We start from the raw sequence: 12,149 nt of genomic DNA, 5'->3' as shown, positions 1-12,149 counted from the left end.
GTCCAAACCCTTTTGACAGCTAGAGATATTATAACCGTATCCTCCACGTGTCAAAGTACTGAATATATGCCGATCAGGGATAAACCCAGTCTGGTCTGGGTGAATGATTTTGGATATTATTGTTGACACAATTGGCTAGAATTTTACTCAGTAGTTGGGTTTCCAGCAGGAGAAGAGACACTGGTCTTTATGAGGAGACCTTCAAGGGGTCCTGCTCTTTTTTTTAGCAGCAGAACAATGCTGTCCTGATATTGTGTGTTAATTAAAGAGCAAACTTCCCCAGAGTGATAAAACATATGAAGGATTAAAGGTGCCTTATGAAATTCTGCCTCAAACCATCAGGACCAGAGGCCTCGTTAATTGAGAACTGGGTTATTGCTGCTTGAACTTCATCTGAAGTGACCTCAGTATCTGAACTCTGCTGCATCGTCATGACTCAGTTTAGGCAGATGACACTTTTCCAGAAACTCATTAATCACATCCTGTTTGGTATTCTTTCAGCTTTAAAAGTTACGATAAAAATCTTCAAAGCATTTATTTATTACCTGCTGATCTGTAACCATCTGACCTCTTTGCCCTTCTTTCCGGTCGTCCGTCAGAATGCTTGACTCACAGAAGGCCATGTTACGATGCAAATGAGATCAGAATAAACTGTGGAATTAAACACTGATGATGACAAAAAAAGGTTTATATTTTTTTAAACATTTCATGTTTGTTTTGTTGTGACATGATGGTGAAGGTTTGCATGTTGATATTGTGGTTCCATAATACAAAGGAGTCAGGAAAGATGTGTTTGTTTTTGTTGTAACATCTCTAACATGTTTCAAGAACATCTGCAGTCTTCCTCAGAGTGTCGTCTTTCAGCCTCTCACGTCTGGAATTCAATCCTCCAGAAACCATCACACAGTGGGAGGATGTGAGGACGCTCACCTCATATAACGAACGAGGAAACATTGCAGAATGGAGGCTGTGTGCGTGTGTGTGTGTGTGTGTGTGTGTGTGTGTGTGTGTGTGTGTGTGTGTGTGTGTGTGTGTGTGTGTTCAACCCTATAGGAACCTCTTGTATTGTGGTCTTGATAAAAATATTCCACAACACAAATCCTCTCTTTTCTTCGTCATGCACCGAGGCGTGGAAGAAGACTCGTGTCAGACAGTCCTTTAGAGACGTTCCAGAAGGTCAGTTGACCCTCTGAGACCGAGCTGAGACATGAAACCTCCTGTGACCTTTGACCTCTGTTGCTCTTTTGCTCTCATTTGACCTCCACAGCAGATATAGACCTAAACTTGAACTGTGAGGCCTCTGAAAGCTATAAAATTTGAATCCGGTGGAATTACATGCACACACACACACACACACGCTCACACACACGCACACACGACAGTTGGGGCGACAGTAGCTCAGTTGGTAGAGCGGGTCGTCTCATAACCGGAAGGTTGGCGGTTCGATCCCCGCTCCCGCAGGCGTAAAACTGGCGTTGTGTCCTTGGGCAAGACACTTCACCCACCTTGCCTAGTATGAAAGTTGTGAGAGTGAATGGTTGGTGGTGGTCGGAGGGGCCGATGGCGCAGATTGGCAGCCTCGCTTCCGTCAGTCTGCCCCAGGGCAGCTGTGGCTACAATAGTAGCTTACCACCACCCAGTATGGAGTGAAAGGGTGATGTGATATTGCAGTGTGAAGCGCTTTGGGCTCTGTCAAGCAGGGTAAAAAGCGCTATACAAGTGTAGTCCATTTACCATTTACCACACACACACACACACGCGCGCGCACACACACACACACACACGCGTACATGCACACACACACACACACACACACACACACACACACACACACACACATACACTCCACATTCAATAATTCAATACAAACTGTATAAATTGTGAACTGTGAGGGCTACAGTACTTTCAGTTGATTTTTTTTAAAATAATTGATGTATCATCCTTTATTTCATTTGTTGTTGTTCTTGTTGTTGTTCTTGTTGTTGTTGTTGTTGTTGTTGTTGTTGTTGTTACAACAATACTTCAGAAATCCAGATAAAACATCTGAAAAGGCATGATCTTAATTTTGTGATATATGATATAAATGCAGACAGATAGACAGACAGGAAGAGGAACAAAACTGTTCCAGCAGTATGAATACACTACTGAATCAAAAACAAATGATACATTAATATTATTTGGAAAATCAAAACAGAAATTGCTATTTAATGCACACAAGAGTAATTGTGGACAAATATAATTAGTTTAAGAGCAAAAGCTCTGTCCGTTAAAAAAAAAAACAGTCTGTGACACACATCAACTGTCTTCCACAGGTCAGAGTCCAGAGGCAAAACACAGATTAGGAGCATGTTCAGCAACTCTTGTTTCAAGTAACAGAACACACTGAATGTACGAGAGAATGAATGATTAAGACGTATCAACATTTCATGACTGTGAAATATCTATTTTCATCAGTAAGAAAAATTCAATACCTGCCTTTTTGGTCAGTTTTACACTTTTCAAAACAGTGTCTCTGATAGATTTCTGTTATTGAATATGTGATCAAGTCTACAAAAGGTGCAGACTTTTTTCTGTTAAAACTATTTTCTGTGAAGTTACAACTGATCTTCTGTAGAAACATTGCCGTAACTTAAATAGAAATAGAGAGAAAAACTTATCTTTACACTCATGTCGTCAGTGTGATGATGCTAGTTTTCATGTGTGCTCACACAATGATGATGAAACATCCTCTATAATGAGGAGGCTACTTTACTTCATGTAAGAGAAAAGGGGAAGAAACAACACGAGAAAAGAGAAGTTCTGAATTGACGTATTAAACTACATTATTGTGGCGACAAAACACAAGAGAGCTGTGAGCGCGTTTGGTAAGACTCTGTTTTTCCATTTCAGTTATCAATATGTCAACATTGAAAGTTGTTGTTGTTTTTAATGAACCACATTAAAAAAATAGTTTTTTATGATTCCTCATGTGGATCAATATGGGTCCTGGGCCACAGTTTTGGAACCATTGCTCTTGCTCACAGCATCAGACTGTTGGATTGAATTTACATAATTTCTCCTTTTTGATTTGAAGTGATCACCAACAACAGATTAGTGTAATTCTTTCTTACAGATCAAATCACATCATCTCTGTTTGTCACAAACACTCAGAAATGAAGCTGAAACAGAATTAGATTGTGTTCCACTTACATTGAATTTAGTTCTTTTCTTATCAATAACTTTGACCAAAAAGCTTACAAACATTTTTCTGCTCAATATCATGGTATATATTGTTGTGCTCAGATTATCAGACTTTATCATTTGATGTCTGATGAATAAAATCTGTGAGAGAAGTGAATGTGAAGAGGAAGTGCCATGTTGTGTGTTTCCAGATGCCGGTGCTGAGCTTCATGTGGGCTCTGTGTGTGAACATGATGACAGTCAACTTGTTTCTGAGTCTCTTCTTCCTCTCAGGTGAGCTGGAATCAGGAACAGCTGCAGTTTTGAAAGCTGTTCAGAATATGAGGGCTTGTGTCTGGGCTGATCAGTGTGTGTCTGTAATGCAGACTGAGTCATTATTTGGGGATGTTTTCTTCAGTGCATGTGGCTTTTGGTCACTGACTGTTTGTGCAGGAGTGAAGTGAACGGGAGCTTGAGATCTGCTTGTTGCTCATCAGTGAAAAGTGAACATAGTGCATCACATTGTGGCTGAAGTATGTTTTCATTCTACAGGTGCTGCGGATGCTTGTGATTATCATTCAGAGCTGGATGTTAAAACACCACAGAAGATGGAGGCTCTGAGTGGATCTTGTTTAAAAATCCCATGTAGCTTTGACAATCCAGAGAAGTTTGACGGCACAAGAGAAACTTCTGCAATGTGGATCAGAGATCTTCCTTATGGGCATACTAAAGCTGAGGTTTATGTGGTTTATGACAGTAGATATCCAGACAACAAATATGTAATGAATGTTACAGGAAACCTGCATGAGAAAAACTGCACCACTGAGTTTTTTAATCTAACCACAGATTACACACACACATACTACTTCAGGGTCATCAACCTGCCTTTTCAATCATCAGCTGCTTGTGATCCTCTTGAGATCACAGTTAAAGGTAAGAATGTTTTTTTGGTACATAGATTAACAAATCTTCTAGACAATTAAATTCTGTTTGGTAAAAATTCTAAGGACTTTGAAATGAATTAAAAAGCAAAGTCAAATATAGATGTTTTTTGTTTGTTTGTTTGTTTGTTTGTTTTTTGTTTGTTTTCAGTGACTTTTTAAAAGTGTCTATTGATAATAATTAAGTAATTGCACTGTTACCAGTTTCCAAAGTTTCAAAGTGCTTTTAAATTCCTGTGAAATTCAGCAAGTGGTAGAAATCTATTATCCTCTGGTGGTTTGAACAGCTGCCACCTTTCTGTCAGCACTATTTTACTGTTTTTGGATTTGTTGATATAAAATGTGTGTTTGGTGTGAAACTGCAGATTCTCCTCCGAGGCCCACATTAAATGTCTCAGGTGATCAGAATGACCTGAAGGAGAAGGAGTCTGTCACTATAACCTGCTCAGCTCCCACTCCCTGTCCACACCTCCCTCCTCGACTCACCTGGAGCCTCCAACAAGACGCTCACAGCCAAACAGAGGAAAACACTGATGGAACTTTAACCACTAAGATCCAGCAGAACATCACTCTGTCAGACCAACATGATGGATTCAAGATCAACTGCTCTGCTGTGTATCCTGTTGATGGAGGAGAACTTCTGAAAACAGCTGTGGCAGAGTTCTCTCTCAATGTTTCTTGTAAGTGATCCTGTCAGCACATCACAGCTCAGATGTTTCTGATCAATCAAGTGATCAAGAGTCACTTTTTCCTCCCTCAGATGCTCCTAAAGACACGTCAGCCTCCATCAGTCCATCAGGTTTGGTGTCTGCAGGGAGCTGGGTGAAGCTGAGCTGCTCCAGCAGAGCCAGACCTGCTGTCAGCTACACCTGGTTCAAGATCAGTGATCATGGAGCAGTCAGAGTGTCTGAAGGAGACTTTTACAGCTTTAATGTGACGGAAGGAGGAGCTTATTACTGCGTGGCTGCAAATCATCTGGGAAATCAGGCTTCAGAACAGATTCTTATGACTGTTGCAGGTAATGTTTTTCCAAAGCTGTGCACTTTGTATCGCTCCTCAAGCTTCGTTCCTCTACAGAGACAGCAGACCTGATGCTTCAGCACATGTACCGGCTCCATGGCATCCCTCACGGCATTGTGTCTAGCCGAGTCCACAAAGCTCTGGGAACCTGATGCAGCCTCTCCTCCGGTTACCTCCCCCAGACCAATGTTCAGACTAAGCGGTCTGACCAATCAGGCCCTCAGGACAGCTCTACGGTCCATCACAGCTCGCCATCCCACCTCCTGGATTTCACAGTTGAATATGCCCACAACTCCCTCAGAAATTCAGCAACACGAATTTCACCTCTCATGGTGTCACTGGGCTGTCGGCCTCCCTTTCTCCCCGTCCAGGTGACCTGCCCCTTGTGGTCCCATAAGCTGGCACCTCGCTACATTACGCCTTATGAGATTGTGAAGATCATTATTTCCTCGGTGGTCAAACTCTAAAGACAACACTCACATAAAGTAAAGGACAGAAAAAAGTAAAGGGCAAAAAAGTGAAGGAACAGACCAGAAAGTGGACAGTAAAGGAGTGTGTAATTACATTCATATTTGTATCCTTTATAATTTCTGTACGTTTCTGTCATATTTCTGTCCTTCATGTTCAAAAACATGTCTGTTCGTTTCATATTTCACTTACTTTCCTTCTGATTTCGGCCCTTTACTTTGATTTCAGTTCTTTATTTTCTCAGAAAAAAAAGCAGAAATGCAATGTAAAGAACAGAAACATGAATGAACAAAGTGAAAGTAAAGGGCAGATGAAAAAAGAACAAATATTTCTCCTATTTTCCATATTTTTCTGTCCTGTACTTTCATACTTCTGTATGATTTTGTCATATATCTGTCCTTTATGTTCAAAAATCTGTCTGTTAGTTTTGTATTTCAGTTACTTTCCTTCTGATTTCTGTCCTTTATTTTCATGTTTCTGCTTTTTATGTGATATGGCATGATGTGGCAAATTTTTACTGTGTGTCCAAAACTGCTTTTGGTAATCTTATAAACTGAAAGATATTTTCATATTCATATTACTATTATTAATTATCATGATGTTCTGGATTAAACAGAAAAAAATCAGTTCTACATCGTGATATGCTTAGCCCGCCTACGGATTTCGCTATTGGTAATCCTCTTGGCGCCAGCCAATCCACTGAGACCAAACTGAAACCTGCGCCCGTGTGCTGGCACAGCACCACGCCCCTCTCAGAGGGTATAAAATCGAGCTCTGCCGCTTACTCTTCCTTCTTCTGACTCAGCTCTTGAGCCTTGAGAAGCCTGCAAGACCTTTGCAATCAAGACCTTCGGATCAAGATCAGGATGGACAAGCTGGCCCGTGACGGATCGCCATCGGGCGTCGGGCTCTCACCTGCTGCTCCTGCGGCGCCGTTCTCAAGGAGAACGATCACCACGAGCGCTGCTTCATCTGCCTCGGCTGGCAGCATCACCCGCCCTGCCGTTAGAGGAATCCCAGCGGCGAGCGGCTTTCCTGGACGCTGCGTCCTCGCCCTCCGGGAATGACGGCGCCGCCGAGGAGGCTCCTGCTCCCGCGTTGTACGACTGGGCCGAGACCGGGGCATCAGCAGCAGCAGCAGCAGCAGCATCTCGGTGTCGGGGAGTTCAACCCAGCAGGACTCCCTCTCCACTTTCTCCCGGGCCAGCCGCCAGAGCACTCCCGCCGAGCTGGTGGAGCACCTTGTGGGGCTCTTCCCATCCGCTGCTGAGCGCGCCGGCCTCGCGCTGCCGCCGCAGCCTCCGGAGCCGGTTCAGCTCGATTTTGCACTCAGGCTGGCAACCCAGTCATAGACTCAGTCCCAAACTGCGATGCTTTGTCCTGCCGTGGCATCTTTCCAAGCGAACGTGCAGCGGGACTGGTGTACGCCGGTCACCGCCAAGGGGGCGGTGAAAGGCTACCGGGGATATTTCTGCATGGACGGCTGGCCGCCGCTCACCGGAGTGCGTGCGATTGAGGACTCCGTGAGACTGTGCCTCCTCCCGAAATCCTCCGCCTGGCCCGGCGGGAAGCCCATGCTGCCGTCTGAGAGGGACAGGCACATGGCGGGCTTCCTGGACAGAGCATACGCTAGTGGCAATCAATCATTTGCCCTAGCGAACAACATGACTTTTCTTCTGGGCTCCATCGACAAGATCTGCCACCAGAAGGTCCAGTTATCTCACGAAGACATCGAGGAGATCCAGAATGCAGCCGAGGCCCTGATGCATACGTGCCGCGCCTCTGCCATCAATGGGGGCTGCATCATGGCCAACGCACAGCTCGCCATGAGGCACCTGTGGCTTGGCCTCTCCTCTCTCTCTGAGCGGGACCAGCGGGGAGTTCTGGGGCTCCCTCTGTCCACCTCCTCCCTCTTCGGTCCGGATATCCAGGCCATCATGGAGCGCCTGGAGACTGCCGCACGGGGTTCCAGACAGCTTGCGCAGCATCTGCAACCCCGCTGTGAGACTCTGCAGCATCGGCGTCCAGCGGAGCAGCGCAGACCAGTCCCCTGGAGTTCCCTAGTGTCCGGTCAGAACAAATCGTCAGATCGAATTCCGTCCAGCCCGCCTCTTGACCCTGTGGCTGCGCAGGGTGAGGATGCAGAACCTCCATGTGATCGTGGTGGCTCCGGACTCCCCGAGTGCATGATGGTTCCCGGACCTGGTCCAGTTGGCGGTCGGAGACCCGTGGCTGGTCCCCGACGGGTCCGACGCGCTGCTGCAGGCAGGGGGCGCCCTTCGGTCCCGCCCTCTCCTGGGCAGAAGGCTCCTGGCTTGGAGGCTGAGAGGGTGAGATTAGTGGAACTAGATCTCCCCCCGGCAGTGGTTTCCACCATCCAGAGCGCCAGGGCCCTCTCCACTGTTAAGGCTTACAGGTCTTGGTGGCGGCTCTTCACCACGTGGTGCTTGGAGAGCAGTTTGGGCCCGGTCTCCTGCGCTATTGGTGGAGTTCTGGAGTTTCTCCAGGTCCTGTTGGACAGTGGCCACGCTGCATCCACCCTGGCGGTGTTTGCATCGGTCATTTCAGCGGGTCATGGCGGTTTCAGCCGCTTCTCTGCACGCAGTCTGCTGGTGAAGCGGTTTCTCCATGGGGCGTGTCGGCTACGGCCACCCCCCAGACATATGGTCTCCCCGTGGAACCTCCACACGGTGTTGGAGGGTCTTAAGGGACTCCCCTTTGAGCCTTTGAAGCAGGCAGTGGACTGCTTTCTCTCCTTTAAGGCCACCATCTTGTTAGCGTTAGCATCCACCAAGAGAGTTGGGGATCTCTGCGCTCTGTCGGTCCACCCATCCTGCATGGTGTTCAGCCCGGATGGGGGTCTCGTGCACCTTTGGCCTAATCCGGCCTTTCATCCCAAGGTGATCACCTCGGACTTTCGGTTGCGAGTGACCCAGATAAGGACGCTTTGCTCCCTGCCTGGTCCGTCCGGTGACGACCCGTGGCTGTGGTTGCTTTGCCCTGTCAGGGCTCTGCGTCTCTACGTTGAGCGTACAGCTGGGTTTCGCTCTACGGATCAGCTGTTTGTGCGATACGGGCCCAGGGGGCGTGGAGCCCCTCTGTCTTACCAGCATCTCACCCACTGGGTGGGGGGCGCTATTGCAGCTGCTTATGAGGCGCAGAATCTTCCGCCGCCGGCGGTGATTCGTGCTCATTCCACACGGAGCATGGCTGCTTCCGCGGCCCTGTGCAGAAGTGTCACGGTGGGTGACATCTGCCAGGCTGCCTCCTGGGCATCCATGTCCGCTTTTGTGCGTTCATATCTGATGGATATGTGCACAGACACTGCGGCCATGTCGGTTCTCGGCAAGAACAGGGGTTCTGTCATCTAACTGTGCTGGTCTTCTTGGCCCAGCTTACGAGCCAGAGTTTGCCCCCGCCTGCCGCTGTGGCTTCGCCCCAGTCAGCGTGTGTGTGTGTGTGTGTGTGTGTCGCTTGGCGATACTTATGCACTTTTGGGCAGCACCTCGGTCAGGCTGCTTGCCCCATTTCTCTGGAAGTTATTCGACCGTTCTGGTGAAAAGTTTGTTTACTTTCGCTTTTCTGCACCAATCTTTCAAGCATGCCAGCTGTCATGCATGTCATCCCCTACGGCCTCCGCCTTGGTTTATACCAATAGCGAAGCCCGTAGGCGGGCTAAGCATATCACGATGTAGGATTAGTAGTTACTAAACGCAACTCCAGTTCTACGAGTGTATGCGTGCCCGCCTACCTGCTGGCCCAGCTGTCTGCTTTCTCCCTCGCTGATTCAGAAGATGGAAGAGTAAGCGGCAGAGTCCGGTTTTATACCCTCTGAGAGGGGTGTGGTGCTGTGCCAGCACACGGGCAGGATTGTTGCGCAGGTTTCAGTTTGGTCTCAGTGGATTGGCTGGCGCCAATAGGATTACCAATAGCGAAGCCCGTAGGCGGGCATGCATACACTCATAGAACTGGAGTTGCGTTTAGTAACTATTACTTCTTTGACTCCATGAAGTTACCTTCAGTTTATGTTCTGGTGAATTCAATAAAGACAGAAAACTATTGTCTCACTAACAGAAAACTGTAAGATAAGTTGTGTCTCTGCAGATGGTCAGAGGTTTGGACTCGGCGTCCTCATTACACTGAAGATTGTGGGAATCGTAGCTCTCTGCAGTTCAATCATCATCTTTGAGTGGTGAGACTAACTTTTCCATTTGTAGAGACGTTGATCATTATTAAATGCTACAGTTCAACATGTTTATGCTTTCTTGACAGCTGGTTCAGAAGGAGATTTCACCAGAAACCAGTGAAGGTAAACAAGCTGTTCTCGATGCTATAATGTTATAACACTCAAATGTAGAAAAAGAACATCTTTATTTAAAATGAGATGTTTTCATTTCATATGAATCTAATATTTATTGAAACTCATTTCTGTTTCATCGTCTAACTTTGAAGCTTGTGCATAAACCTGCATCTCATTCGGGAGGAAAATACTTTGTGTTTAATCTGATTATGATGCAAGATTCTATAGTGTGTGTGAGTCATATTTCCAGCAGAGCAGAGGGAAGATCAGTGCAGCTGTTCAACCTGACAGCAGAGCTCTGAAGGCTCTCTGTGTTGTTTCATTTCCACACAGGACTCACAAGAAGCAGACTATGTCAACACAGTGAAGGAGAGTCGAGCCTCTTGAGCCACAAGGAGAACGAGATGTTAAATCCATTATCAGTGATGTGGTTTATTCTTTCTTATAATGTCTAAAGACATGTTTGTCATTCATGTAGTGAAATCTGTTGTTTGGGGGATCACAGCGTTTTTCAGTGTTGTAGAGATGAACTGGTTCTGATCAGTAGAGGATATACAGACACATAATTCATAGCTTGATATTTTATTTGTGCATTTGAATTACTTTAATCTGCATTTCTTTGTTGAAGTGGGTTTTTTCCATTTTGTGGTAATTTCATGGGCAACACATTGTCTCGATTTTTTTTTTTTTTTTTTTTGCTATTGTATGAATGCTTGAAAAAAGTTTTTTATAGTAAAGCTGTATTAATGGAATTCATTCAGTGATTAAAAAAAACAAACAAGCCTAATTGAAAGTTTAATGTCCTGGTGTGAAGAAAAAAAGTTGATGATGAGCCACAAATAAAAAAGAGAAGGTAAAGACTGTGGCCAAAACATGTATAAATGGCAAGATAAGAACAAAAAGAACACGAAACACTTTAAAGTTTTAATGATTTTTGTTATTTTTGCACACTGACAAGAAACCTAAGACAGTTCCCTCCAGCTGCCAACATCAGTGACAAACAGGCATTAAGAGCTAAAAGTGGCATTGACAGTGATAATAAACAAGGTTTGGCTCATTCTTGTCAAGTATCGTCAGACATTCAACAGCTATTTACACCTCCTGAGAAACAAAAAAAAAAAAACACGGAAGCTGCTACATTTGGCAAAACAAACAGAAGGCTGGTCGGAGAGACAGTGATCAACGGTCGGTTCATCAGGAGAACTGGGAGGTTCTGAGTGTGCAGCAGGAGCTCCAGACAACCAACAGTGACCCATTAAGACACCTCCAGTTCGTTGTCTCTCCCTGAATCCTCTCTGGTCCTGCGCCACTTTTCATTGAGAACGTCAAATTCTTGCGTAGATCCAGTGGTAACGGTTCCAACATGCAGCGGATTGATGCGATGCCTCCATATTTTTCACTGGTCCACACAGGTAAACACGAGGAGCTTCAAAGGTCGTCTGTGTTTTCTATACTACTAAAGCACCACAGCTACTCTGGACAGGGGACCATCGTGATGATCATATTTACAGACGTGTTTGAGTTGGTCCAGAATCCCAGAGGCGCTTCTCCTCCACTAAATACTAGTTAAGTTAAAGGAATACTCCACCCAAAAAACGATTTGGCCTCATTTTCTACTCACCCTCATGCTGAGAAACACTCTGGAGCACTTTTTTGACGTTTCAAATGCAATTGGAGATGTTTGGGGATTTTCGTTGTCAACAAACAGGGACCGACAGAGCCCGACAGAAAAAATGGTCCATAAAATCCACAAAACGTTTCCATTTTCCTTCATACTGCTCGTCCGCTGTAATCCAAGTGTCCTGAGCGCGTAACGTCCATAATTAATTCTTAACGAGGTCATTTAGTACATTTTAAGAGCCCAAACAGGGCGCTCTCACACAGCTCCATTGCATGTCTGCGCGCGCACCCTGAACTACGGAAGCCGCGGCAGACCAAGCCAGACGCTTGCGCGCTTTCAGCGACTACTTTTCTAAATTGCAAGCGTAGAAGAAGTTCCGCTGTATATATTCTGCTGTGAGTAACCGAGCTGTGGACAATCACAAAAGTGATTGACTACTGTTTTAAAGCTTTGAATTCGGTGTCCTGCTGAAAGGGCACAAGCGTGTTGCTTGGTCTGCCGCGGCTTCCGTAGTTCAGGGTGCGCGTGCAGACATGCAATGGAGCTGTACAGAGCGCACTGTTTGGGCTCTTAAAATGTACTAAATGACCTCGTTAAGAATTAATTATGGACGTTACGCACTCAGGACACTTGGATTACA

General features: G+C 45.8%; 1 protein-coding gene across 1 annotated transcript; it reads left to right on the top strand.

Moving 5' to 3' along the window:
• Positions 1-2,798: 2,798 nt before the first annotated feature.
• On the top strand, positions 2,799-10,665 carry LOC115394016 (Schwann cell myelin protein-like). Its single transcript, XM_030099130.1, has 8 exons — positions 2,799-2,864; positions 3,372-3,453; positions 3,712-4,092; positions 4,466-4,780; positions 4,861-5,118; positions 9,693-9,780; positions 9,861-9,897; positions 10,222-10,665. The coding sequence occupies exons 2-8, from the start codon at positions 3,372-3,374 to the stop codon at positions 10,273-10,275; spliced, it is 1,215 nt and encodes a 404-aa protein (XP_029954990.1). The 5' UTR covers positions 2,799-2,864; the 3' UTR covers positions 10,276-10,665.
• The last annotated feature ends 1,484 nt before the right edge of the window (positions 10,666-12,149 follow it).

Source organism: Salarias fasciatus, chromosome 9 (genome assembly GCF_902148845.1).
Source record: "Salarias fasciatus chromosome 9, fSalaFa1.1, whole genome shotgun sequence".
NCBI lineage: Eukaryota > Metazoa > Chordata > Actinopteri > Blenniiformes > Blenniidae > Salarias > Salarias fasciatus.
Note: the sequence above shows the minus strand (reverse complement) of the source record. Positions and strands in the feature narration are given on the sequence as shown.

Excerpts from the sequence above, each read along its gene's own strand:
- LOC115394016 (XM_030099130.1), top strand. The coding sequence starts at position 3,372 with ATGCCGGTGCTGAGCTTCATGTGGGCTCTGTGTGTGAACATGATGACA. Across the intron at positions 3,454-3,711 it reads GAGTCTCTTCTTCCTCTCAG|GTGCTGCGGATGCTTGTGAT; the intron begins GTGAGCTGGAAT and ends TTCATTCTACAG. Across the intron at positions 4,781-4,860 it reads GTTCTCTCTCAATGTTTCTT|ATGCTCCTAAAGACACGTCA; the intron begins GTAAGTGATCCT and ends TTCCTCCCTCAG.